Genomic DNA, 27174 nt, shown 5'->3' with positions numbered 1-27174 from the left:
TACCAGTTCATTGTGGAGTCCACTCACTCACTCACTCACTCACTCACTCACTCACTCACTCACTCACTCACTCACTCACTCACTCACTCATAAAGTCAAGTAAGGCCAATTTAATGTCATTAGTCAACCTACCAAGCATGTCTGTATGATGTGTGAGGTAAACCCAAGTATTGGGTGAAAAAAATCATCCAAACACAGGTTGAAAATGCAGGAATTGACAGTTCTTGGATTGATATCTAAGATTCTGGAGCTGTGAAAACCTCACCACTGTACTGCTCCATTTTATTATGAGGTATATAAAATGGTCAAAGCATAAGTATGGTATTGTGAAGTTCTTTGAAGACAACATAAAACAAGATTGAGAGAAAGGAAAGATGCACAATATTGTATTATTAACACACCATTATATGACTTAATATTCTTAATGCTAATAAATAAAACTCAAATATAGAATTTAGTTACCAGGGAAAACGGTACATAAAATTATGACATGCAGCATCTTTAATTCAGGCCTATTACATTGATTAATCTTTTTTTTTTTACCAGTGTATGCTCCCCAACCTGATCTGCCCTGACCTTTGTCACAGATGGCTGGGGGGCCGACCTGGCCGGGACGCCCCGGAGGAGGGCTTACGCCTCCCCCAGACCACGTGGGGGCGACTGCCCTGGTGCCTAAGGGGGCCACGGGTACAGAGCTTTGAAGCTCAACCCAGTAGGGGCCCGTGGTCACCGCCAGGGGGTGCCCCAATGCCTTGGGAGCCCTGGACCTCAGCACTTCCGCCACACCCGGAAGTGCTAGGGGTAAGAGGAGCAGGAACACCCGGAGTGCTTCCGGGTGCGCAGCCGGCACTTCTGCCACACTGGGGAGTGCTGGTGGAAGATTGCATCTGGAGCACATCCGGGTGTGTATAAAAGGGGCCGCCTCCATATGATGATTAGAGTTGGGAGAGGTGAAGGCAAAGTCTTGGAGGAGGCAAGGAGGCGGCCTGAGGAATCAAGACATTTGAGTTGGCCTGGACTTTGGGGGCTTTGGGGTTGTGTAGCACTTTGAACATTGTAAATAGTGATGGCAAATAAATGTGTGTTGGGTGAGTTGAACGTGTTTGCCTGTCTGTGTCTGAGTTATCTTACAAACCTTGCTTAAATTACTTACAGAATTTTAAGATTATTCTAATGATATTTTGATAATCCTCTGTTTAAAATGCTTATAACACAGGAGTTTAGCACATGTTAGATTCCCAACAATCGTTTATTAGCAATAGCTAAAACTAATGTTATACAACAATGTCTTATAGTTTTAAAGAAAACAGTATTGACAACTGGAACTTTGAATGGATGATAAAAAATGAATTAGCTTTGATTAAACATCTAAGAGTATTGGGATGCATGATAATGATTGACTTGGGACTTGATCAGATGCTGATCACTGAGTGAAAGTTTTAGATGATGTCAAAGACAGAGAGGCCATTGTATTAGACAATAAAGTTTGTGGAAGGATTTCAATGAATGGTTAAGACTGAGTAATAGTTTGAGTGGATTTTGGAGACTGAGTAAGGGGTTTGAGTGATATTGAATAAAGGTCAGGGGCCTCATGCATAACGGCGTGCATAGAATTCACACTATAACATGATGTAAGCACTGAAGCGGAAATGTGCTTACGCACAAAAAAATCCAGATGCATAATTCTGTGCGTTCGCCAGCTTCCACGTTCTTCCGCTACATAAATTGCGGTCAGTGTGAAACATAATGCATGTGCACGCGCCTGCTGTCCCGCCCCGTCTTCTCCCAGAATTATGCTTCTTTGAATATGCATATCAATGTAAATAGCCCTTAAGCTCAGCGTTCTGTGAAAAGTCAATGGCAAAAGCACAGGGGGAAATAGAAGAATTTCAGTGAATACCAAGTGGAGGCAAAGATAAACATACTATTTGTTGGTTTAAACAGTGGTATAAACAACAAAAGGAAGTTGATCGAGTGACATAGAGTGTCAGAGAAACTCGAAAGCTCAAGTTCACAAAGTTGCACAGTGCCCGAAATAAAAAAAGAAGTTGTCAGATATCAAAGTCGCCGTGAAAAGGTGAGTCGTAGCCCACCGTCTGAGTGTCATATGAAAGCTTATTAGGGTATAGAGAAAAAAAAATAGGCACACAGTAGGAAAAAAGCACAAAATGTCAACTTTAATCTCGAAATTTCCACTTTAATCACATAGTTTATTTTGTCCTGAAAGTAGAACATCATAAACTTCATCTTAAAATCATTTAATTTACTAGTTTCTGAAATCCCATCGTAACTAACGTAGCACGTTAAATGGTTTGTTTTGTATTTGATCTTCTATGTGCTCTATGTGTGTGAATCACTACGTGCTTCTTAAACAGGCTTTTTCTTCATCCGACAGGACACAGAATCCATTACATTCATAATATTACAACTCTCTGAATAATTAAAATACTAAGATGTATACTGTACGTGATATCATTTTCATGATAATAGGAGTTAAAGCATGTTATTAAACATGGGAACACGGTGGCACAGTGATTCTTCATGCCTCACACAAGATGCGTGCTTTGCCGTGCGCGACCTTTGATGAAATAATATATTGCAGCTATACTGTCTCTTTCAAACGTACTAACCTCCAATTCCAGTCCTTCCTTTTCTTTCTCCAAGTAACCAATCGCCACACAATCAGCTCTGTAATAGACGTTAAGCCATCTGTAAGCTTAGAACGACGATTCTTCAAAACTTTTAAGGAACATTGAAATATCTTCGTAGTACATGTTTAGAAGAATACATTGTGAGGCAGGAACAATTTGTGAACGGAGCGCCAAGTTTACAGTGAGGTAATTGTACTTATAAGTACAAACAGGTCTACAAGGAGCACATGATGAACTGATTGAGTGTATTTAGAGTTCTTGGGATTAAACTGTTTCTGACCCGCGAGGAAAGGCTCTGAAGCGATTGCTGCATGAGAGAAGTTCAATAGACAGCATGGCTGAGGCGTGTGCTTGATGCTGTGTAATTCTCTTTCCAATCAGCTGCTGAGCTGTGATTCCCCACTCAGATACAGTGATATAAATACTCTGAGTAGTGCAGTGAGAGTAATATGGAAAAAGATGATGCGCTGTGGCAACCCCTAACGGGAGCAGCTGAAAGAAGAAAAGGAAGGTAGAGTGAGAGTAACAACGCTAAAGCAGCTATGGTATTTAGAATACTTTGGCTATTCCCTGGACCATTATATTGTTACAGATTAATTACAATCAGATGCCTTAAACTAGTAAACAATATGCAATTAGTTTCAGTGTATATGATAAAGCCGCGTCAGGGATGTGGCGCAGAGAACTTGCGTATGCCAGGGTATGAGCTACCGTGGAAATGTGTGTGGCTTTACACCAAGTTTAGGTTTTATACATCACAATTTGAAAGTGGAAACATTCGCACATAACATGTTTGTTTGTATGCACTGTATATACATGAGGCCCCAGGTGTTTGAAGAGATGCTAAAAAATTAATGAATGTCAAGTATTTCAGTGAATGTTGGAGATTGAGTAGGGGCTGAAGGGGATGTTGAAGCTGGAGTAGGGGTTTAACACGATTTCAAGAACACAAAGGGAATTGAACAAATGTTGAACCCAGAGTACAGGGTATGATTAGATGTCAAACATTGAGCAATTATTTCAGTGAAAACTGAAGACTAAGTAACAGTGGATGTTGAAGAGTGAGAAGATTAAAAGAACTGATTAGGGAGGGATTTGAGTAAATGGTAACGATTATAAAGAAATCTTAATAGATATTGATGACAAAGTAAGGATTTCAGTGAATTTCAAATAGTGTTTGGAGGTTGGACTAGATGTTGATGACTGAGTAGGGCTTTGGGCACAAGGGGATAAACAAGTAAGTATCTAAATGGGTAATCAAGATTAAGTTAGAGGAGTTCAAGTACTGTAACTGTAGATACTTAAGACTGTGCAGATGTTATACTTTAATAAGGAATTTTACTGAATGCTGTTCACTGGTTGAAGCTGGGAGCATGTGCTGACGTTGCCACCCCCACCACACAACACTGGGACCCGAGTGCAGCCTGTGACACCTCAGCACCACAATGTAACAGTGTGACATTTTTTTATGGTGGCTAGGGTGCCAATCCTGTCACCAACCCCCACGTTTTCCCTGTAAATTAGAGGACCTGCTTGCATGGCTGCATGCAGATTAATGCCATACCCAGGATGGAGCAATTGCAGGTTAAAGGACTTCCTCAAGGGTCCAACGGTGAGTAAATCTTATACCCAGAATATTATGAAGATTTTTAAGTAGATGCATAGGACTGGATAATGCCTGCAATGGTTGGTAAAGATTTTAGAAGAGCTTTGAGAAAATGTGGGAAACTGAAAAGTTTTTTCAGATGATATGATACATTACAGGAGACTTACTGTACTTGTGATGAGTGGCCAAATAAGCATAAAGAATGTGGCAAATATTTTGTCTTTTCTTTGGTGCACCTATTGTATGTATTTCTTTACCCTTGGGAATATTGTTTACGTCAGTTTGAATTATCTCTTTTGGGAATTTTGTAGCACAGATGACTTAATGGCTTCTAGCAATACTTAGATTGATCAAGTATGGGACCTAGATTTGCAGCACATTTCTTTGTAAAGAGAACAAATTGTAGAGCCACAATTTAACATCACTGAGAGAAGCTTCTTACATTTAAATATTTTTCAGTAGTAAAAATAAACTTTAAAACTTTAAACTTGAAGTTGATAAAAGAATTAGGATCACATGTATATCAAATACAAAATAATGAAGTGGCTGACAACTTCATAAAGTTTATTTGGGAAATAGTACAGAGGTATTTGCAGTCTGGAATGCAAACCTGTTACACTAGTATTTTTCTTTTTCTATGTATGTGCTGTCAGAAGAATAGTCCAAAGGCATGGAAAAAGGTTTGGGGCAGCCACCTGCATATTGTACCCTGGCTCCAAAAAGGGGCATTTGTATTGAAATTAAATGTTTACAGGTTTAAGTCCAAAACAGAACTGACTTAAAGGCTGTAAATATGCCGGCTTTAAAGGCAGTGACAGGAAGTGATGTCATCCATTGGGCCCAAACCCGTAAGTGACATCATCCATGAGGGCAGAACCAGAAGCGACACCATCCATCCGGAACCGTGCAGGATTTCCCGTCCTTAATCCGTTCCAGATCCTTTGACTTATACCAAACAGGATGTATACCAAACAAATTTTTCCCATAAGAAATAAAGGCAAAATTATTAATCTGTTCCCATGAAAACAAAAAATCCTATTGTTATTGGCATATTATACATTGATGGGGTTGTATAAAATAATTTAAACACTACTTAATACTAAAATACATAAATACAAAAACAGTTAGATGAAATAAATGAAAATTTAACCTCACTTTACTTTCTAATAATGTCTTTGTTTTTCACAATCCTGGATACTGTCGGGTGGCGCAGTGGTAGCGCTGCTGCCTCGCAGTTAGGAGACCTGGGTTCGCTTCCCAGGTCCTCCCTGCGTGGAGTTTGCATGATCTCCCCGTGTCTGCGTGGGTTTCCTCCGGGCGCTCCGGTTTCCTCCCACAATCCAAAGACATGCAGGTTAGGTGGATTGGCGATTCTAAATTGGCCCTAGGGTGTGCTTGGTGTGTGGATTGGCTCCAGCAGACCCCTGTGACCCTGTATTCGGATTCAGCGGGTTAGACAATGGATGGATGGATACTGTCATTCTCGGCATACGGTATGAAGCAGCCAAGTCTCGGATACACATGCCACCTTCATACTTTTCAACAATCAATTCAAATTTATGCGAAAAAACGCAAAATCATGTGAAAATTCACGCACAGTTATAGCGCGGGTTGTCCACCGAATGCTAGCAACTGGCGTACTGACGCTCGTGGGCAGTCGTGACTTTGTCTTGAGAGAGGTAAACATGGGTAGCGCGCAGTGTTCTAGCACGCGAGTCATATTCCAAACAAACTGGGGGAGGAAACCCATGGAAAGGTGTTGATGCTAAGTATTACAAACTTGACCACGAGTCAAAGCAAGTTTGGAGCAGCCACCCATATAATTGGTATCCTGGCTGCAAAATCGTAAAAATGTTACACAACACTGATGTGCAGAAAACCAAGTCCAAAACAGAACTAAGGGAATAGGGAAAAGGTGGAGGCTTTTAAAGGGGAAGACAGGAAGTGAGATCAAAGGGATCGGGAACATAAGGGTCTTCAGCCATAGGCTCGAGCCCGGATGTGACATCAAAGGGGCCGGAGCTGACAAGGTCTTCTTCCATAGGCTTGGACCCGGAAGTGACGTCAAGAGAGCCAGGTGGAATCTCCCGTGAATCGTCTGCAGGAAAGGGAGAAAAAGAGTCAGTGCACTCTAACACATCCCAGTCTGATTCGAAATTGCCCTTACTCAAGCCCTTTAGCTGCCTCCCATGCGCACATGTGTGACATAAGCTTGAAATGAAAGAGTAAAATGAATATAATTTTTTTTTTATTTCTTTATTTTTCTGTTTCAACTATAAAGTTTTTTGCCTATTTTGGCAGCTTCATCCATCTAGCTTTCTATCAACCGGACATAATTTTTCCATTTAATTGGAAACCTACTCTGTAATCAACAAGCTTGAGCCAGAATAAATCCGGAGGAGACTACTTGTGTCATGTGGTGCAGACTGCAGTATATGACAAGGGTTAAATATTTCTATTAAAATATAATACTGAATACAAATTCTTTAATGGCTGCCTTTTTATTTCATTGTTTAGTGTTCATCTATATGCCTATTCTCCCAATTGATTCCTACTCTTTAGAAGACTTCCCTTATTTTATTATACTTCAGCTTCCAGTTTCTTTTCTGACCTCTTGACCTGCTATACAGTTATGTTCAGATGAAAATTCTTCTCAGGTCTTGACAGATTCATTCATCTGTATGGCATCATCATTATAACTCGGGTGAGGACTGGATGAGGAGATGGTTTAAGTGGGAGGGAAAGGGGATTAAATAGCAAGAAGGAGAATACAGCTAGGAAATCTCATTTACAGGATAACAGAGGCAGTGATACAGAAGAGAGAAAGAGAGAGAGAGAGAGAGAAAAGGGGAGGACCAGTGGTGACAAGATCATATTAAACTTGCACAACCCAGTAGAGGCACTCAGTATAGACAGACAGCCACTCCCGGCTCTTCAGTTGCAATGATGAAATGTATGCTGCTCATCACCTTCTTGGCTTTAATAACTTGTACTACAGGTGCTGTCATCACTGGGGTAAGTTTTTCTTTCTTTCTTTCTTTCTTTCTTTCTTTCTTTCTTTCTTTCTTTCTTTCTTTCTTATAACTGGACATGACACTTTGAACTTTGAAAATGAGAGTTCTGTGCCTTAATTCTAATGCTTAAAAAAATTATTTCTTACTTTACACCTGAGCTGGCCTTGGACAGGTTAATAAGGCAGACAAAAGCTGTTCTTTGTTTTTCTATGAAAAGCTACTGTGTTGGGTTAATATATGAAAAGCATGTTGTTAATTCTGGACCTGCTTTCCTTTTATTTATTCGTAAATACATATAAGCATGTATGTTTTTAGATTATATTTGTTCACTTTTACTATCAAAAAAGAAGAGAAAAATGACAGTTAAAGTCTTTTTCATTTGATTAGTTATGATGGAAATATGTCACACACCTGCAAATAAAAGAGTAACAAAGTATACACTTCAAGGTATCATATTTACACAGCCAAAACAGTAATTAAGGATTTTTAGTGTTTTAAAGCCAAAGAGTTTAATCCATTATCAAACCTGCTTAATCCAGCAAAGGGTAAAAGGGTCTCCAGCCCAGGTTTATTCCCTTACTATATATAGTCAATTTGATCTAAATGCAAAAATGAAATATTAAAAAAAAATTATTTAAAATAAAACAAGGCACCATATCATACATACATTATTTACTTGCACATTCAGAATATTAAAATATATTATTCCACAACCAGGGTGCATTATGTAAAAGATACATTTTGCAATGCACCCTGCATGTATCAATATATTTTCTTTCATGCCTAACTAAAATATCTATCTATCTATGTACAGTATGTATGTACACTTTTAGATATAACTACAAATAATTTTAATTATGCAATTTTAGTGATATGCTTTGCAACTATTTCTGTCTTTTTCATTTACCTGTGGCTTAAATATGCCAAAACATTTCTGAATAAAATTAGAGTATACATTAATAGTTAAATAATTATATTAATTTACTTTTAAATTATATGTGAATTATCTGCCTTGCCTAAAGGTATCCTGATAATTGTATTGAGGAGTTGACCCAGCAAAAGTAAAAAAAATGTCAGCCTATAGTTATTGAAGAAATTATGCCACAATATACCTGTTTTTGAAGTAACTGAAAACGTTTTACTACAAGATTTCAGAGATTTATTTTGCACTTTAAAATGGTGGAAATCAATTCAAGAAGAATATTTAGAATTTTGAAACAAAGCATAACCATTCACTATATCTGCTAAATCAGTTTCCAGTTAGCACTTTTAAATACAGATGCCAATGGCTAATTTGTCTATTAGTTATTTATTGCTATGCAACTAAAAGAAAACCTTTGTTAAGGTATTACACAGGAATAAATGACTATATGCACCTCTTGTTCAAAGTGTTTTCACTGCTGCTTTGTTGTTCTTTTGATCAAATGAAGCTTTTAATGTCATTATTTACTATTAGATGCAGCAAGGTAGCACCAATTCTAAAGTGTTACCCATGAACTTTGCTCATTGTTTCTTCCTTGCTGAATGACTTTGAATCAGTTGGCTAGTTTTTTATTGTACATAAATCTAAATCACCTGATTCAGTTATAATAAGTAGTGGTGGTATTGTGTTGCCTTGGCATGACTTTAAGCATCACTAACTCAAAACTGCTCAGTCCAATCATTACAACATCACTTGTGTTCAGGAGTAGTCAACTGGAGAGAGTGAATCCTGCTAAAGAATCTGAAAAATGTTTTTCAAAACTCTGTAAATTAATGAGGCTCTTCTCCTTCTTTCAGCAACACTGCAGTAGGCATTTTAGACTCATTCAGGTTTCCTTTCTGGTTTTATAACTAAGCCATCAACTTCTGCATTCACCAGAAGCTGCAAAACATGAATCTTCACTGTCAGAATCTCGATTCAGTGAGTGGACAAAGTCTTTCTGCAACACTACGTTATACCCTTTGTTTTGATTCGATCAGTGGCCACTTTGTTCTTGTTGGATTAGTTTTATGGTTTTTTATCTATCTATCTATCTATCTATCTATCTATAGCATTTTAGACTAGTATGTCATTCCATTGCCCTTTTTTTACTTTTGTCACCTACTATGTATGACATCATTCATTCCTGTTGGACCTATGACATTTTTCATCACCCAAATGATAGATAGTAAAAAAAAGGGCAAAGGAATGACATACAGTACTAGTCTAAAAATGCTATAGACAGATAGATAGATAGATAGATAGATAGATAGATAGATAGATAGATAGATAGATAGATAGATAGATAGATAGAGTAGGACACTGTAGGACACCTTTACATACACGTTCTAGACCAATCACAATAAGCCAGTTCAAACCCAAACTCCTTCTCCTGGATCTGTCAGCATACCACAATGGCCTTTGTGCCATAATACCCAATAGAATGGCAGAATATCAGAATTGGTAACATATATTTGTTTATAATATATTATTTTGTACCTTCCCAGTACATACAGTATGTTAACATACAATATGTAAGGCAAGCTGTGGCCTTCTGAATATTTAATAAATAGGCTGCCTGCTGTTTACCCTTTTATGTGTTCACATGGCATTCTAAAAGCATTGACATTGTTCCCAGCTGAAGAAGAGTTAGGCAATTTACAGCGTGCAAGAAAACATTTACAACTTTGATTGCTGCTATTGATTTTTGCCGGGTGTTGTAATATTGTATCTTGACAAACTTATAATACAGGCATCTGCCTGAAAAATATAGTTATTCATATTTTTAACATTCTATTTTTTAGTTTACTGCAGGGCTTCCGAAACAGCAGAGAAGCAGATTTATGAAAGTGAAAGAAAAGTCAATGTTAGCTTTGATCGCTGTTCCTGTTACTAATGCATGCAAAGTTGTTGAGTCTGTTATCTTTTTTTTAGATAATATAGGAAATAACACAATGCCAAATTGAGTTTTTTATCAATTATTTATTAATGGTGTGTACTGAACAACTGCTTCGATTCTCACTCGGGCTCCACTTACACAGTAAAAAATTCAAACCCCAATCCGTAAAGCGGTCATCCCTCATTTAAGCCTAACTTTTAATTAGAGCCTTTAGTTTTAATCTTTAGATAGATAGATAGATAGATAGATAGATAGATAGATAGATAGATAGATAGATAGATCAAACTTTATTTGTCACTTTGAGGCATTATACATGCATATTGCTGTTGGAACCCCAGTAGCATTTCTTGACACACGTCAGCTGAATGAATTGTTCGCTTAAAGTACTCCATGTTAGTGTGTCAGACAGAGGATGTGCAGCATTGTTCCTAATACACTCCGTTTTATTTTAATTTTGTCCTTCACTACTATCTCTGGGGGGTCCAGACTGGTTCCCAAAACTGAGCCCTGAATTTGCTTTTTGGCTCAGTGGACCCTTCTTGAAGTGATGTTACCAGCTCAGCACACCACAGCATAGAAACCTGCACTGGCCATTACAAAGTTGTTCAATATGTGAAAAATGTTATTTTTTTCTTCCTCCTTTTCATCTTTTCCCATTTCTATGTGGGACTGATGTGCTTGATTAACCTTCTTGATACAGATTAGTCCTGCACTTCTTCCTCGCTCAAGTCCTTCTCTGTATTTTCTTAGACTTCTCTCCCACTTTTATTGTACCTCTGATTGTCTCATTTCTTATTCTGTCCTTTTTTGGTGACTCCACACATCCATCTGAACATTCTCCTCTGCTCCCATTACTGCCCATGTCTCACTTCCATACATCACTGCTGGCCTTACAACTGACTTAAAAACCTTACTTTTAACTTTTGCCTTTATTCTTCTGTCACAAAATGCTCCTGATACCTTCTTTTGATTGCTCCATTCAAACTCCACTCTATGAATTATCTCTGCTTTTAATTTTCCATCTTTAGCTACCACTAATCCTAGATACTGTATGCATTTATGCATTCTTTTCAATAGCTCTCTCTGCAGGCTAGCTTCTGAATCATCTTCATTAAAACCTCATATATTCTGTCTTTTTCCTATTTATCTTCAATCCTTTATTTTCCAAAGCCCTTCTCCATTCTTTCAACTTCCTCTCTCCTTTCTCTTTTCTGTTGCTACACAATACAGTGTCATCAGCAAAAACTTGTTAGGGTGGCACACTGCTGAAATGTTTACAGCTGAAAACACATGCCATTCCTCACTGCCTTCTTGTGAGGTTTTGGTCAAAATGTCTAACCAGGAAGCATTCCATTTTAAAAATGCCTTTGTCTTTATGTGATGTACTACGCCATATAGTACATTAACTACATACTATAGCATAAAGATGAATAACTAGCACAAGCACTAGCAAGTCAGTCAATCAAGCCTTAAGGGATGTCCATATAATTGCTTCTATCTTGGGATTAAATTCAACAGTTAAGCTTAATTGGACAAAACTATGAAATCAGCAAGAACGGCCAGCAGTTTGATTATTAAGAAAAAATCAGACATGACAGTTTTATCTCGATAAAAGGACTGAAGGGGATTTCACCAGAAAATGGGTAACAAACAGACCCAGCAGGGCTGCTCTCCTGGGGAGATAAATAAGCAACCACAGCAGATCCTCAGGGGCAAATGAATGGGATGAGATGCCCTACGGAAACAAATTTATTATTGATGTTACGAGATTCATAGTATCTGGCACCTCAATGCTTGGTCCTAGACATGTTAAATGAAAAAATGTCATAGCAAAATGAAAAAATAATTTATTTAAGTAAAATTTTGAATTAAGATGCTATTGCTTACTAAAGCAATATATTTCTTGCTGTATTAAGGTTAATATTTAGAAATATAAGCTTCTTAATGGCCAATTTTTTGTCATTGTTTCTTTGAATAAACCAACACAAACATTATAAGTGATCATAATTATCGCTGTTCTGCATGGATCAACAATCAATCAATAATTTCATCTGCACCATAAAAACAGAGTGATTGGAAAAGCGACCTTTTGAATGAAAGCTCTCCAGAACCTTTAAATATGTGTGTAGTCTCCATATATGAACATGGACATGAAGACCATCCATCCCGCTATATCTTAACTACAGGGTCACGGGGGTCTGATGGAGCCAGTCCCAGCCAACACAGGAAACAAACCCCGGGCAGGGCACCAGCCCACCGCAGGGATCACACACCCACCACACATTAGGGACAATTTAGAATCGCCAATGCACCTAACCTGCATGTCTTTGGACTGTGGGAGGAAACCAGAGTACCCCCACGCAGACAGGTGGAGAACATGCAAACTCCATGCAGGGAGGACCCGGGAAGTGAACCAGGATCTCCTAACTGCGAGGAAGCAGCACTACCACTGCGCCAGCATGCCGCCGACATGAAGACCATATAATGTAAAAAAAGTTACAAACATTTATATAAAACATCATGAAAAGGAGAAAAAAAAAGAGTAGGAAAGAAGAACTCACACTTTGTGAGACAGGAGCAAACTAAATTACTCTGGAGTTGCTTATTACTCAATTCTCTCAAATCACCCTTTCTTGATTTTCTTATATTTGAATATGTGGTTACTCTAGCACAGTGGTTCTCAACTTGTGGGGTGGGCCCCCCTAGGGGGGCACGAAGATGTGAAAAAAAGAAAACAAGAATCAATAATATGAAAAAAAAACATCTGTTGAAACTAAAACAAATTAACTTAAACTACATTCTGATACTAGAACAATAAATATAGAGTTAGATAAATGTCGATAAAAGTTAAGTAGGTATAATAAAATATGCATCTACATTTCAAAAAAATGTTAGGGGGGACTCGATTAAAACTGTTATGAAAACTCGGGTCGCAAATACTTAAAGGTTGAGAAACGCTGCTCTAGCAGGAGAATTGTTATTATCCACTTCCTTGTTCACAGGAAAACCTTTAATGAACCCTGTAGGTCACTTTGCTGGTCAGGAACTGAAAGAAAATCTTAAACCCACTCCCAGTACTGGTGCTAAGATATTTTGAGCCCTAAACCAATCTTATTAGTGTGCCAACTGACTGTTTGGTAGCTAACCCATGGGGCTAGGTAAACCCCCTTATGATCTGCACTCTAGGTGAATGCCTAATTGCTGCCCTGCCTGCTCCCCTTCAGTTGTACAGATACTCCTTTACTAGCCACAACTCCTGACAATGCCTTGTAAAAGGTAATAGCAAACACCACCATTACATCTGGTGTGTGGCTGCTAGTATTCCAAGTAGAAAACTGTACAAAACATCTGCTTGGACAGCTCCAAAGGTCTACCTACTGAGATCACTTTTTCCATTTTGATATGGCACTGGGTTATAAATTAAATCATAGTCTCAGCTTCAGTATTATTCAATATTGTAAGTTCTCCCCATGTATGTGTGGATTCATTTTGCATTTCAAACAGGCTGATTGGTATGAGTGATAAGAATGCCATATAATACATTGGCACCCCATCCAGGATTGGTTGGTGCTTTGCAACCAGTGCTGTAAAGACAAGCCTACTGTGACCCTGACGTGGATTAAGTGAGTGTGAGAAGACCGATCAATCTATGGTACTGCTCACTTTGCAATAGCCATAATTGAAGACTTTTTGTTATTTTCAATTATTCATTCATTTATCAAATGAATGATTTCAATGCAGGGACTATGAATTTACAATGTGATTATCATATTCATAACTACCATTAATGCAATAAAGTCAATTTATAAATTCTTTAGTGACATCTGCAGTGTGCATAGCAGCAATACACCATGACATCTGCAGTGTCATCTATGGAATTTAAATACTACTACTACTACCACGGCTACTACTAATAATAATAATAACAATAATAAAAATAATAATATTGCATCGCATTGATATATTTATGATATCTGCAGTGTTAGCTAACAAATTCTTAATACTATTAATAAGAATAAGAAGAAAAGGAAAGCAAATTCAATCAATTTCAATTTATTTTTGTATAGAGTTGTTTGATTATAGGATCAGAACAATTGCATTTATTTACAGTTGTAATAACAGAAAGTTTCAGACCTATAACATTTATATTCATAACTACACAAATACATAAAAAAATGTACACTATCCATCCATCCATCCATCCATCCTCTTCCGCTTATCCGAGGCCGGGTCGCGGGGGCAGCAGCTTAAGCAGAGAGGCCAGACTTCCCTCTCCCGGCCACTTCTTCCAGCACTTCCAGGAGAATCCCAAGGCGTTCCCAGGCCAGCCGGGAGACATAGTCCCTCCAGCGTGTCCTGGGTCTTCCCCGGGGCCTCCTCCCGGTTGGACGTGCCTGGAACACCTCACCAGGGAGGCGTCCAGGAGGCATCCTGATCAGATGCCCGAGCCACCTCATCTGACTCCTCTCGATGCGGAGGAGCAGCGGCTCTACTCTGAGCCCCTCCCGGATGACTGAGCTTCTCACCCTATCTTTAAGGGAAAGCCCAGACACCCTGCGGAGGAAACTCATTTCAGCCGCTTGTATTCGCGATCTCGTTCTTTCGGTCACTACCCATAGCTCATGACCATAGGTGAGGGTAGGAGCGTAGATCGACTGGTAAATTGAGAGCTTTGCCTTACGGCTTAGCTCCTTTTTCACCACGACAGACCGATATAGAGCCCACATCACTGATCGATCCGCCTGTCGATCTCACGCTCCATTCTTCCCTCACTCGTGAACAAGACCCCGAGATACTTGAACTCCTCCACTTGGGGCAGGATCTCTCCCCAACCCTGAGAGGGCACTCCACCCTTTTCCGGCTGAGGACCATGCTCTCGGATTTGGAGGTGCTGATTCTCATCCCAGCTGCATCACACTCAGCTGCGAACCGATCCAGAGAGCTGAAGATCAAGGCCTGATGAAGCAAACAGGACAACATCATCTGCAAAAAGCAGTGACCCAATCCTGAGTCCACCAAACCGGACCCCTTCAACACCCTGGCTGCGCCTAGAAATTCTGTCCATAAAAGTTATGAACAGAATCGGTGACAAAGGGCAGCCCTGGCGGAGTCCAACTCTCACTGGAAACGGGCTCAACTTACTGCGGCAATGCGGACCAAGCTCTGACACCGGTTGTACAGAGACCGAACAGCTCTTATCAGGGGGTCCGGTGCCCCATACTCCCGGAGCACCCCCCACAGGATTCCCCGAGGGACACGGTCGAATGCCTTTTCCAAGTCCACAAAACACATGTAGACCGGTCGGGCAAACTCCCATGACCAGGACGAAAACCACACTGTTCCTCCTGAATCCGAGGTTCGACTATCCGACGGACCCTCCTTTCCAGAACCCCCGAATAGATTTTTCCAGGGAGGCTAAGGAGTGTGATCCCTCTATAGTTGGAACACACCCTCCGGTCCCCCTTTTTAAAGAGGGGGACTACCACCCCGGTCTGCCAATCCAGAGGCACTGTCCCCAATGTCCATGCGATGTTGCAGAGGCGTGTCAACCAAGACAGTCCTACAACATCCAGAGCCTTAAGGAACTCCGGGCGTACTCCGGTGACTTCAGTCCCAGAGATGGGAGAGCCCACCTCAGAGTCCCCAGGCTCTGCTTCCTCATTGGAAGGCATGTTAGTGGGATTGAGGAGGTCTTCGAAGTACTCCTCCCACCGACCCACAACGTCCCGTGTCGAGGTCAGCAGCGCACCATCCCCACCGTATACGGTGTTGACACTGCACTGCTTCCCCCTCCTGAGTCACCGGACGGTGGACCGGAATCTCCTCGAAGCCGCCCGAAAGTCATTCTCCATGGCCTCTCCAAACTCCTCCCATGCTCGAGTTTTTGCCTCAGCAACAACCGGCCGCATTCGCTTGGCCTGCCGGTACCTATCAGCTGCCTCCAGAGACCCACAGGACAAAAAAGTCCTATAGGACTCCTTCTTCAGCTTGACGGCATCCCTCACGCCGGTGTCCACCAACGGGTTCGGGGATTGCCGCCATGACAGGCACCGACCACCTTGCAGCCACAGCTCCGGTCAGCCGCCTCAACAATAGAGGCACGGAACATGGCCCATTCCGACTCAATGTCCCCCACCTCCCTCGGTACGTGGTTGAAGTTCTGCCGGAGGTGGGAGTTGAAGCTACTTCTGACAGGGGACTCTGCCAGCCGTTCCCAGCAGACCCTCACAACACGTTTGGGCCTACCAGGTCTGACCGGCATCTTCCCCCACCATCGAAGCCAACTCACCACCAGGTGGTGATCAGTTGACAGCTCCGCCCCTCTCTTCACCCAAGTGTCCAAGACATATGGCCGCAAGTCCGACGACACGACCACAAAGTCGATCAATGACCTGAGGCCTAGGGTGTCCTGGTGCCAAGTGCACATATGAACACCCTTATGCTTGAACATGGTGTTCGTTATGGACAATCCATGACGAGCACAGAAGTCCAATAACAAAACACCGCTCGGGTTCAGATCGGGGGGGCCATTCCTCCCAATCAAGCCCTTCCAGGTCTCACTGTCATTGCCCACGTGAGCATTGAAGTCTCCCAGCAAAATGAGGGAATCCCCAGAAGGTATGCCCTCTAGCAACCCTCCAGAGACTCCAAAAGGGTGGATACTCCAAACTGCTGTTCGGCGATATGCACAAACAACAGTCAGGACCCTTCCCCACCCGGCGGAGGGAGGCCACCCTCTGTCCACGGGTAAACCCCAATGCACAGGCTCCAGTGGGGGCAATAAGTATGCCCACACCTGCTCGGCCCTCACCGGGGCAACTCCAGAGTGGTAGAGAGTCCAGCCCCTCTCAAGGAGATTGGTTCCAGAGTCCAAGCTGTGCGTCGAGGTGAGTCCGACTATATCTAGCCGGAACCTCTCGACCTCGCGCACTAGCTCAGGCTCCTTACCCTTCAGAGAGGTGACATTCCACGTCCCAAGAGCCAGTTTCTGTAGCCGAGGATCAGACCGCCAAGGTCCCGCCTTCGGCCACCACCCAACTCACACTGCACCCAACCTCCTTGGCCCCTTCCATAGGTGGTGAGCCCATGGGGAGGAGGACCCACGTTACCTCTTCGGGCTGTGCCCGGCCGAGCCCCATGGGTGCAGGCCCGGCCACCAGGCACTCGCCATCGAGCCCCACCTCCAGGCCTGGCTCCAGAGGGGGGCCCCGGTGACCCGCGTCCAGGCAAGGGAAAACGTCGTCCAAGGTTTTTATTCTTCATCAGAGGTTTATTGAACCGCTCTTTGTCTCATCCCTCACCTAGGACCAGTTTGCCTTGGGAGGCCCTACCAGGGGCATAAAGCCCCGGACAACATAGCTCCTAGGATCATTGGAAAAATGCACACTATAGAAATTTTAATGATTGACAGAAATAAATCATGAGAATATATAGTCCAATGTAACTGAGAAATGGTCAGCCATGAAAAATATAAACTTCAGCCTTCCTGGAAAAAATAAACCTCTGGAGCATCCATAGTTTGGTATAACAGGCAAAGTTTCAGTTCTGGTGACCTAAGACAATTACCCACCCTCCACCTCCTGGACATTCCACATAAGTATATGCTGTACAGTGTAATTAAAAGCAGATTTTAAGCCAAGGCTCCCAGAATCTTTGGTGTTATGAACAAGAGTATAACTATGACACCAGCTGCCATAGCAAAATACAAAGAAGAAAAACAGAATAAAGCAGGATCAGTAACGGCAAAAAACGACTATGAAGATGCTATTAATTACCAAATGACTAATAAACAGAGGTGCAAGATGAGCAGAATATCAGCTACTCTGATCAGTGTTTGCCAGACTAAAAAAATCAGTTTTCCATTTGGATTAAAATGTTGAGGCCATTGAGGTATGCTTTGAACAAGTAGGGAGGTCATTCCATGGAGTGGGGTCATGCAGGGCACAGGGGTTCCTCAGGCACAAGCCCATGTTCATTTACAGTTAGCCAAATAAGAGATGCTAATTAATCTAACTGGGATGTAGAGGGAAAACCACATACAGGAAGAACATGTAAATTTCACATGAGCTCAGAAATCTGAAGGTGTGAGACAACACTGTTAACCTCTTTAGAATGATGTTTACAAATGATAATAAATAATAATTTTCACTTTACAGCTGTGGTGACCAGTATAACAGTTATTCTTAGCTATTATGAGTGTACTGCTGCTTTTGCTTCTCAGTACATAGAGTATGCATATTTAACATCAGCTCTCTTGTCTGTTCTTTTAACTTCACCCTCTGTGATTTTAAATGGGTGGATAAAACCCTAAAATAGTGCTACAATACTAAAGATCAGCAATAATATACCATCCTTTAAAATTTACGACTTGTTCATATCCATCTTCACTACATGCAATAGCATTTTGAATTAATTCTGTTAAAATCACATTCTCAAAGCCATTTACTTTTCTTTTAATCATATGCAGCATGTAGGGGCGAGTGAGAAGATAGAGCAAGTTCCAAAAGAGTTGGGGTGCGAATCGGGCATACTCTGTTTAATTTGCAATTAAAAAGAAAAAAATAAAATAGAAGCTTCTTAAACAGAAAACAGGCAATATCCTCTTGTCAGTCTCTAGCAGCTCTTTCTAGTACAGTCAGGCTTTGGATGAGTTCCAGAAAGACAAACACTCCAACAGGACCAAATGAGACACAACCTTCCTGTGACGTCTCCCTTTATATTGTCTGGAGCAGAAGGGGTGTGGCTTTTCATGCTCGGTTGCCCACAAAGGGTGGTATCTTGATGCTGTGAGAGAAAGAAGGGGCAAAACTGTTAGTGACACTGCCCCTCTCCTTTTGGGGTGGAAGTGGAAAGCAACTCTCTGGTGCTCATGCATGACAAGTATACAGTATATTTTATTGACCAACTGTAAGGAATGTTGTTGATGGTTTTAAGTCCTACCAGTATTTAGACCATTACTTCTATTTGTGAATAGCCACCATCCAGAGATTGTTCCTGCTTTCTGGTCTATGCTTACTGGGAAAGGCTCCAGTTTCCACACAACCCTGCTCAGGACATTGGGTTTAAAAAATTGCTGAATTCATGGTGTCAACTATAATGAAAATTTAAGAAAGAGAATAAACTGTACTAATCTATGCTCCACTAACTTCAGCAGCATTTATTATTTTAAGAATAATTTAGAAGTGTTTAATAATATGTTCAATGGACTGGTTCCTTCCCTTCACCCAGTTCTGTCAGGATATTTGGATTTGATTCCAAGACATTGCCTGAAGTGACTCCATGATTTGGTTTTAAACTGCTCATGAACAGAATTACATTGGGCTTACAACTGATGAATGAGTGGAGGCAAAGGCTCAGATGGAGGACGAGAGGTCAACATCAAGTTGAGAAAGTAAGAGAAGAACAAGGAGTTGGAGAAGAGAGTTTTTTTGTGTACTTTATAGTAAGTGAAGTATAAGTGTCACACCAGGAAAAAGACACATACACTAGTTAGGCCTATATTGACAGTTAAGTTTTTATTCTTTCCTTTTGTCTTTGTACTTTGTTCTACCCTCTATTCATCTTTCTGTTAGGATATCTTGGTAATGACTGCACCTTTGTTATACAGTATGTATGGAATATATAAAAATGCATTCACTGATCGGCCACAGTAATAAAATAACCCTCCTTATATTGTGTAGGTCCCTTTTGTGCCACCTAAACAGCTCTGACCCATTGAGGCATGGGCTACACAAGACATCTAAAGAGGTCTTGTGCTATATGACACCAAGACATTAGATACTGTATAGATCTTTTAAATGCTATAAGTTTTGAGGTGATGCCTCCATGGAATGGATTTGTTTTTCCAAGTTTGAATTTTCAATCGAATTGAGACCTGGGGAATTTGGAGGCCAAGTCAGCATCTTGAACTCTTTGTCATGTTCCTCAAAACATTCATTAAAAATTTTTGCAGTGTTGAACGTCACATTATCCTGCTAAAAGAGACCACTGCCATCAGGGAATGCTGTTGCCATGAAAGAGTGTATGTGGCCTGGAACAATCTTTAGGTAGGTGGTGCATGTCAAAGTAACATCCACATGGATGCCAGGAACTAAGGTTTCCCAGCAAAACATTGTCCAGAGCATCACACCACCTTCACCAGCTTATTTTCTTCACATAGTGCATCCTGCAGCCATCTCTTTCCCAGTTAAACAACCTAAACTCACTCAGTTATCCACATGATCTAAAAGAATACACAATTAATTAGACTAGGCCATCTTCTTCCATTGCTCCAAGGTCCAGTTTTGATGTGCACATGCCCATTGTAGGTGCTTTCACTCTGGGGCACTCTGACCAGTCTGCTGCTACACAGCCCCATACACAGCAAGTTACTCTACACTATATGTTCCGACGCCTTTCTCTGATGGCCAGAATTACATTTTTCAGCAATTTGAGATACAGGAGCTCTTCTTTGGGAATCGACCAGACAGGCTAGCCTTCATTCCACACATGCATTAGTGAGACTTGGGCACTCAAGACCTGACTCTGGTTTACTGGCTGACATTCCTTGGACCACTTTGAGTTAGTACTAAGCACTGCATACCAGCAATATCCTACAAAATCTGCCATTTTGGAGATGCTCTGACCCTGTCAGCTATCCCTCACAATTTGGCTCCTGTCAAAGTCTCTCAGATCCTTATGCTTGCCCATTTTTCCTGCTTCCTACACATCAGCTTCAAGAACTGACTGTTCACTTGCTGCATAATACAGTACATCCCACCCCTTGACAGGTGCCATTGTCACAAGTTAATCAGTGGTCACCTGTCAGTGGTTTTACTGTTGTGGCTGATCAATGTATTTGTCAGGAGTTGCCATGAGGACCCCCTTCTATCTCAGTGTACAGGTATGTACTCAGGGGTGTCTTTCAAATTTGTCTTTTGCCTTGTGTGTGATGCTCTTTGGTAGGCTGTGGCTCCTTATGACTCCTAATTGGAAAACAAGAGTTTTCATAAAGAATAGAGAGTTGGTACTTTGTAAAATATCAATGTATAGTTTTGAATAATTTGAACAAATTACAAATATACATGTTAACATTTTGTAAAGCAGCAAGTGTTGCATCGAATTCAGTCCCCCTTTTTCTCTTTCAGGCAAAAATGTCCATCAAACCTTGAAAGCAGTGATGTTTCATGATCAGAGCTTGCACATAAATCAATATTAAACCTCATTCTTCTCTATGGATCATTGCAAAGTCCAAATTCATTTTTCTTAAAAAATCTTATTTGCCTTTATGAATGTTCTGCCTTCACCAAGAAACCTGTGAGAACACCTATTTGTGTGGCTCATTCACAGGTGACAATTTCACATGCAATGCTTGATTCTTTTCATACCATAGAACAGAAGCACTGACTAATAAATGACCTACAAATGAGGGGACACTGCAAGATGGATTGCACCACAATAAAGTCAGACAACACACCTCTTTTGTGAATTTCCCCTTGGGATTAATAAAGTATCTATCTATCTATCTTTGTCACACCTCCTGAAATTCCATCTCACACCTCCTGGAGGTGCAGGCAGCCCATGTTGGGAGCCCCTGATATATACAATATTATACATGTCCAATTTAAGATCATTATCCTAACTCTGAACCAAAAAGCACAAAACCTACCACCTTGTTCATTAATTGAATACAGATGCAACAGTTATGTAATCTTTATTTAATACCCAGCATTTGATGGAGAGAATAATACCAAAACAATTTTAAAATAGGAACCAAATTACAGAAAGGTTTTTATTCATACTACTGGAAGAAAGCATCAGCAAGTTAAGTGAGTTTCTCAAGGCCGCCCAGTGAGTGAGATTTGGAAATATGACAACCTGTCAAAACTTTCGGTTGAAAGGACAAGCCGCAAGAGACCACTAATCAGATCACCAACACAATCCCCACTCTTATCTGATGACTGCCTAGCGAAGCTCCTTTAATCCTAAACTCCGGATGAAAACCAAAGACCTACATTACATGTTTTATTAAAATATTATCTACTGAGCAAATTACTATAGTTTTCTCCTTGAAAGGTGATATATAAAATAAATATTTGTTTAATGAGTTGACTGACTGAAAATGTGAAAGAATGCCTAGCAGGCCATGGAAAATTGCATTACCATGGGGGAAAGGGTGAAATGTATTTCTCAACAAAACTGAGACATGTGAGGGTCACATGCCAGCAAGAAAAGAGCAATTTAGTATATCTGTGTTTGAAAGCAAAGCTGACTAGATGGCAGTAGACCCTGTTGACTGTGTCTCAATAGTGCATCAGGCAGAAGCAAGAGAACAGGAGCCTAGACAAAGAAATGGAAGTAAACATTTCTAGACAATCGAGGACTGATGTCTGACCCTTTAACTAGGAAAAGAGATGTCATGATTCCAAATTTTGCTTATAGTTGAGTTTTCCGTTTCATTTTTTTCTCTTTATTAGTATGAAGCTGGCTTTATCCACTGCTGTTTTATGCTTGTTTTTCATGCCTTTGTGGTACGCGGCTGGGGGTGGCACCCAGCCAGGATGCCCAGGAAGACAGGAGGAGGGCTCAGGCCTGCTCCAGACCACGAGGGGGCGACCGCCCTGGTTCCTTTGGGGGCCATGGGTACAGAGCTGGGAAGCTCAATCCTGTAGGGGCCCGTGGTCACCGCCATTGGGTGCTCCCATGCCTGGAGAAACCTGGACCCCAGCATTTCCGTCACACCAGGAAGTGCTGGGGGGAAGACGAGTGGGGACACCCGGAGTGCTTCCAGGTACGCAGCTGGCACTTCCGCCATGCTGGGGCGTGTTCGTGGGAGATTGCCGGAACACACCTGAAGCACATCTGGGTACAGATAAAAGGGGCCGCCTCCCTTCATTCAAGACTGGAGTCGGGTGGAAGAAGGACGAGGTCAGTGAATAGAGAGAGTAGAAGGCAGTCCGAAGAGGTGGCAGTGTGGTTTGCCCTGGACTTTGAGGAAGATTGGGGTTTTGTGGTGCACTTGAACTTTGTAAATATTGTAAATAAATGTGTGGTGGTGCATAATAACATGTCTACCTGTCTGTGTCCCAGGCTTATTCCACACTTGTTACCACCAACAATGTCTCTTACTAGGGTGTGTCATCCTCAAAACCTTACTTCACTACACAGCGAGAGTGACCTTGAAAAAGCAAATCTTCATTAGAATTAGTTATGGGTCAATCAAAACGTTTTAGTGTAATTCTGTAATTCTGTCTGGCTTTCTTGGTATTCTGACCCCTTTTTGTGATGCTGTCTTCGATACTGCTTTAATTCTTAATTTCTCTCATCTACGAGGTATATCCTCTTCCCCTTTACCTTCTAGGACGTATTCTCCTGGGGCCTCATGTATAAACGGTGCGTACGCACAGAAATGTTGCGTAAGAACTTTTCCACGTTCAAATCGCGATGTATAAAACCTACACTTGGCGTAAAGCCACGCACTTTTCCACGGTACCTCATGCCTTGTCGTACGCAAGTTCTCCGCTCGGTTTTGCAAACTGGCGGCACCCAGCGCCAAAGCAATGGTACTGTTCTTGTGTGATTACTCATTATTTTCATGACGCGGCTTTATAAATACACTGAAACTAACCGCATATTGTTTATTAGTGTAATGCATCTGATTGTAATTAACTCGTAACAATATAATGGTCCAGGGAACAGCCATAGTATTCCAAATACCATAACTGCTTTAGCGTTGTTACTCTCACTTCTCCTTCTTCTTCTTCTTCTTCTTCTTCTTTCAGCTCCTCCCGTTAGGAGTTGCCACAGCAGATCATCTTTTTCCATATTACTCTCACTGCACGACTCGGAGTATTTATATCACTGTATCTGAGTGTGAATCACAGCAGCAGCTGATCGGAAAGAGAATTATCGGTATACAGCTTTAAGGACACGCTGTCTCAGCCACTGCAAAATGTTTTAAAGCCTTTCCTGTACGGACCTCGCGGTTCAGAAACAGTTTAATCCCAAGAACTTTAAATGCACTCAATCAATTGCTCCTTGTAGAACGGTTTGTACTTATAAGTACAATCACCCCACTGTAAACTTGCACTACAGTTATAATATCTCACAACCTGAGCCACTTTATAAAGCGCGTATTTACATATGATGACGATATCATTTTTAAGGTGAAATGCAGCAAAATATGTTTGTTAAATTATACACATAAAACTTTAACTTCATTTAAATAATCTATATTCTTCACTGGGAGTGTCGTGAAGGATAGAATAATTAAACATGTACTACGAAGATATTTCAATGTTCTTTAAACGTTTTGAAGAATCGGCGCTAAGCTTACAGATGGCTTAACGTCTATTACAGAGCTGATTGTATGGCGATCGGTTACTTGGGGAAAGAAAAGCAAGGACTCTTGGGTCGCCCACGCCAATATATATTGAATATAAAACAGAAAGAGAAAATAACAACACAGCTAAAAACGCAGCGACAAATTTCGACAAAAGATAAATGCTTGTCATGAGCACGAGGCTCATGAAACACATGTTTAATAATGTGCTTTAGCTCCTATCATCATGAAAATGACATCACGTATAGCTGTAATATCACAAATGTAATGGACTCTGTGTCCAGTTGGAGGAAGAGAGCCAGTTTAAGAAGCAAGTAGTGATTCACACACATAGAGCACATACGAGTAGAAGATCAAATACAAAACAAAGCATTTAACGTGCTACTTTAATTACGATGTAATTTTGAGAAACTGGTTAATTAAACGATTTTAAGATGAAGTTTATAATGTTCTACTAAATGACAAAATAAACTACGTGATTAAAGTGGAAAATTCGAGATTAAAGTTGACATTTCGTGCTTTTTCCCCACCGTGTACCTTTTTTCTCTGTACCCTAATAAGCTTTCATATGACACTCAGACAGTGGGCTTACGACTCTTCTTTTCACGGCAACTTTGATATGTGACATCTTTTTTATTTCCGGCACTGTGCGATTTTGTGAATGTGAGCTTTCAAGTTTCTCCAACACGCTATGTCACTCGATCAACTTCATTTTGTTGATTATACCACGGTTTATTTGAACAAATAGTATGTTTTTCCTTTGCCTCCACTTGGTATTCGCTGAAATTCTTATATTTTCCCCGTGCTTTTCCCATTGTCTTTTCACAGAAGGCTGCGCTTAAGGGCGATTTATATTGATTTGCATATTCAAATAGGCATAATTTTGGGAGGATTTGGGGCATTACATAATGCGTGTGCACGAGCGTTAGTTTTCACGCTGATCGGGATTTATGTAGAGGAAGAACGTGGAAGTTGGAGTACGCACAGATTCCTGCATCTGGATTTTTCTGTGCGTAAGCACATTTCGGCTTTTGTGCTTACGCCATGTTATAGTGCGAGTTCTACGCACGGCGTTATACATGAGGCCCCTGGAGTTGTGTAAAACAAGAGAAGCTATGAAGGGTTGACAAGAAGTCATTCTTCTTGCAGCACATGGGCCCTAATAGAGTGAAGCTGGAACTGTGTTGTCCTTCTCAAACAACTGGAAGCTGGTGATTTGACTTTAAGACTTTGGCCTTTTAAGAGGTGGCAGAGTAGACTGCTAGATAAAGCTGCATCATGTAAGTGATTATAGAGCCTGGCTGGAAGTAGAAGTTGGAGCCAGTTTTAAGTAACATTATTAGACAATACTGAGTGTGAAGCCCAAAGGAGAACTTTAAGAAACACTCACTGGTGGCCTGAAGGAAAAGGATTCATCAATTACAGGAAGTAAGTGGGGAGTTCTTGGGGGACAGTCGGATGGATAGATTGGGGTAACTACTTGTGTAGTAAAGGCTCAAAGTTCAAAAAGGCTTATTTTGTCTTTGTTCATTCCCTTATATTAAAATTTCTCCTTTTACTTAACTTAACTTTTACTTAACTTACCTTAGTGTATGTTTAAATTGTGGTGAACAAGTGAAATTTCAGAGTCCCAAAAATAGTTGGGGTGCCAACCGGGCCATCCCGGTTAATATTTCTTTTAAAATCAAAATGTTGTAATTAGATAAACAGGAGCACAGGGTAGCCAGAACACAAAATATCTGTCTGCTTTGTCGAACTTGGAGCTCCATCCTGCTGATTTTGGGTAGAAATGAGACCCAACGTTCTAGGGACAGGCTCTTTTTATATGTTTCAGAAGGGATGGGATTTGAGAAAGTGATGGGAGTGTGGTCAGTCACCTTCCTGGGTCGCCTTCTCTGTGCTGCAGAGGGAAGAGACAAGACAGTTAGCAACACTGCCCCCTCTCGCCTTGGGATGGTACCACACACCTGATCAGAGCCAGCAAGGTAATCTTAGGCACACAAGGACTGAGGTAGTGTGGTGTACTGGTTGAGGCTTTGGACTTTAGCTCGTGAGGATGTGGGTTCAAATTCTGCTACTGACACTGTGTGACCATGAGCAAATCACTTGACCTGCCTGTGTTCCAATTGGGAAACCGCAAGAAATGTGCAGTAACTAATCGTATCAAAAATGTTGTAGACTGCCTTGGATAAAGGTGTCAGGAAAATAAGTAAATGTGACAACATTAACCATTTTTGATATCTGCTACGATTGATGATCTGGGTTGGACAAGAGATGCAAGTATTGTGAAAGTGTACAGAACAGAGCTTTGCCCATTATGTGTCCTGGAGGTATGGGCACTGGCAGAGGCAACTTCCGTGGCTCATCCAAAGACAGGGTAGGCTATATCTGCTGACTTCCATGACTACACTGCCTAACAACCAGGAGCTGTGTCTTGATAACAGGATCAGAAAAATGGCAGGATCCAAGAACAAAACCAGAAGTTAGCTATAGACAAAACACACATCCAGAAATGATGTCTGATAATGAAAACCTCTAAAGCTGAAAAAGGAGAATCCAAGAAAAAATGTACATTAAATTTGATTAGATTAATTAAACTTTATAAATCCCAGGGAGACATTTAGATGCATACAGCCATAGAAACATAAAAAAGAAAGATGCAGACTCTCAGGAAACATAATAAAATATAACAATCAATCAATAAATAAATAAATAAATGCAC

General features: G+C 41.0%; 1 protein-coding gene across 1 annotated transcript in view; it reads left to right on the top strand.

The window, feature by feature from the left end:
• Positions 1 to 7120: 7120 nt before the first annotated feature.
• prok1 (prokineticin 1) overlaps positions 7121 to 27174 on the top strand; it is a 32531-nt gene continuing 12477 nt past the window's right edge. Inside the window, exon 1 of the mRNA XM_039749992.1 lies at positions 7121 to 7272. Coding sequence (XP_039605926.1) covers positions 7201 to 7272 — 72 coding nt within the window. The 5' untranslated portion in view covers positions 7121 to 7200. The remainder of the gene's footprint in view (positions 7273 to 27174) is intronic.

This window comes from Polypterus senegalus, chromosome 3 (genome assembly GCF_016835505.1).
Source record: "Polypterus senegalus isolate Bchr_013 chromosome 3, ASM1683550v1, whole genome shotgun sequence".
Lineage (NCBI taxonomy): Eukaryota > Metazoa > Chordata > Cladistia > Polypteriformes > Polypteridae > Polypterus > Polypterus senegalus.
The sequence above is the reverse complement of the archived record's forward strand: the minus strand, read 5'-3'. Positions and strand labels throughout refer to the sequence as shown.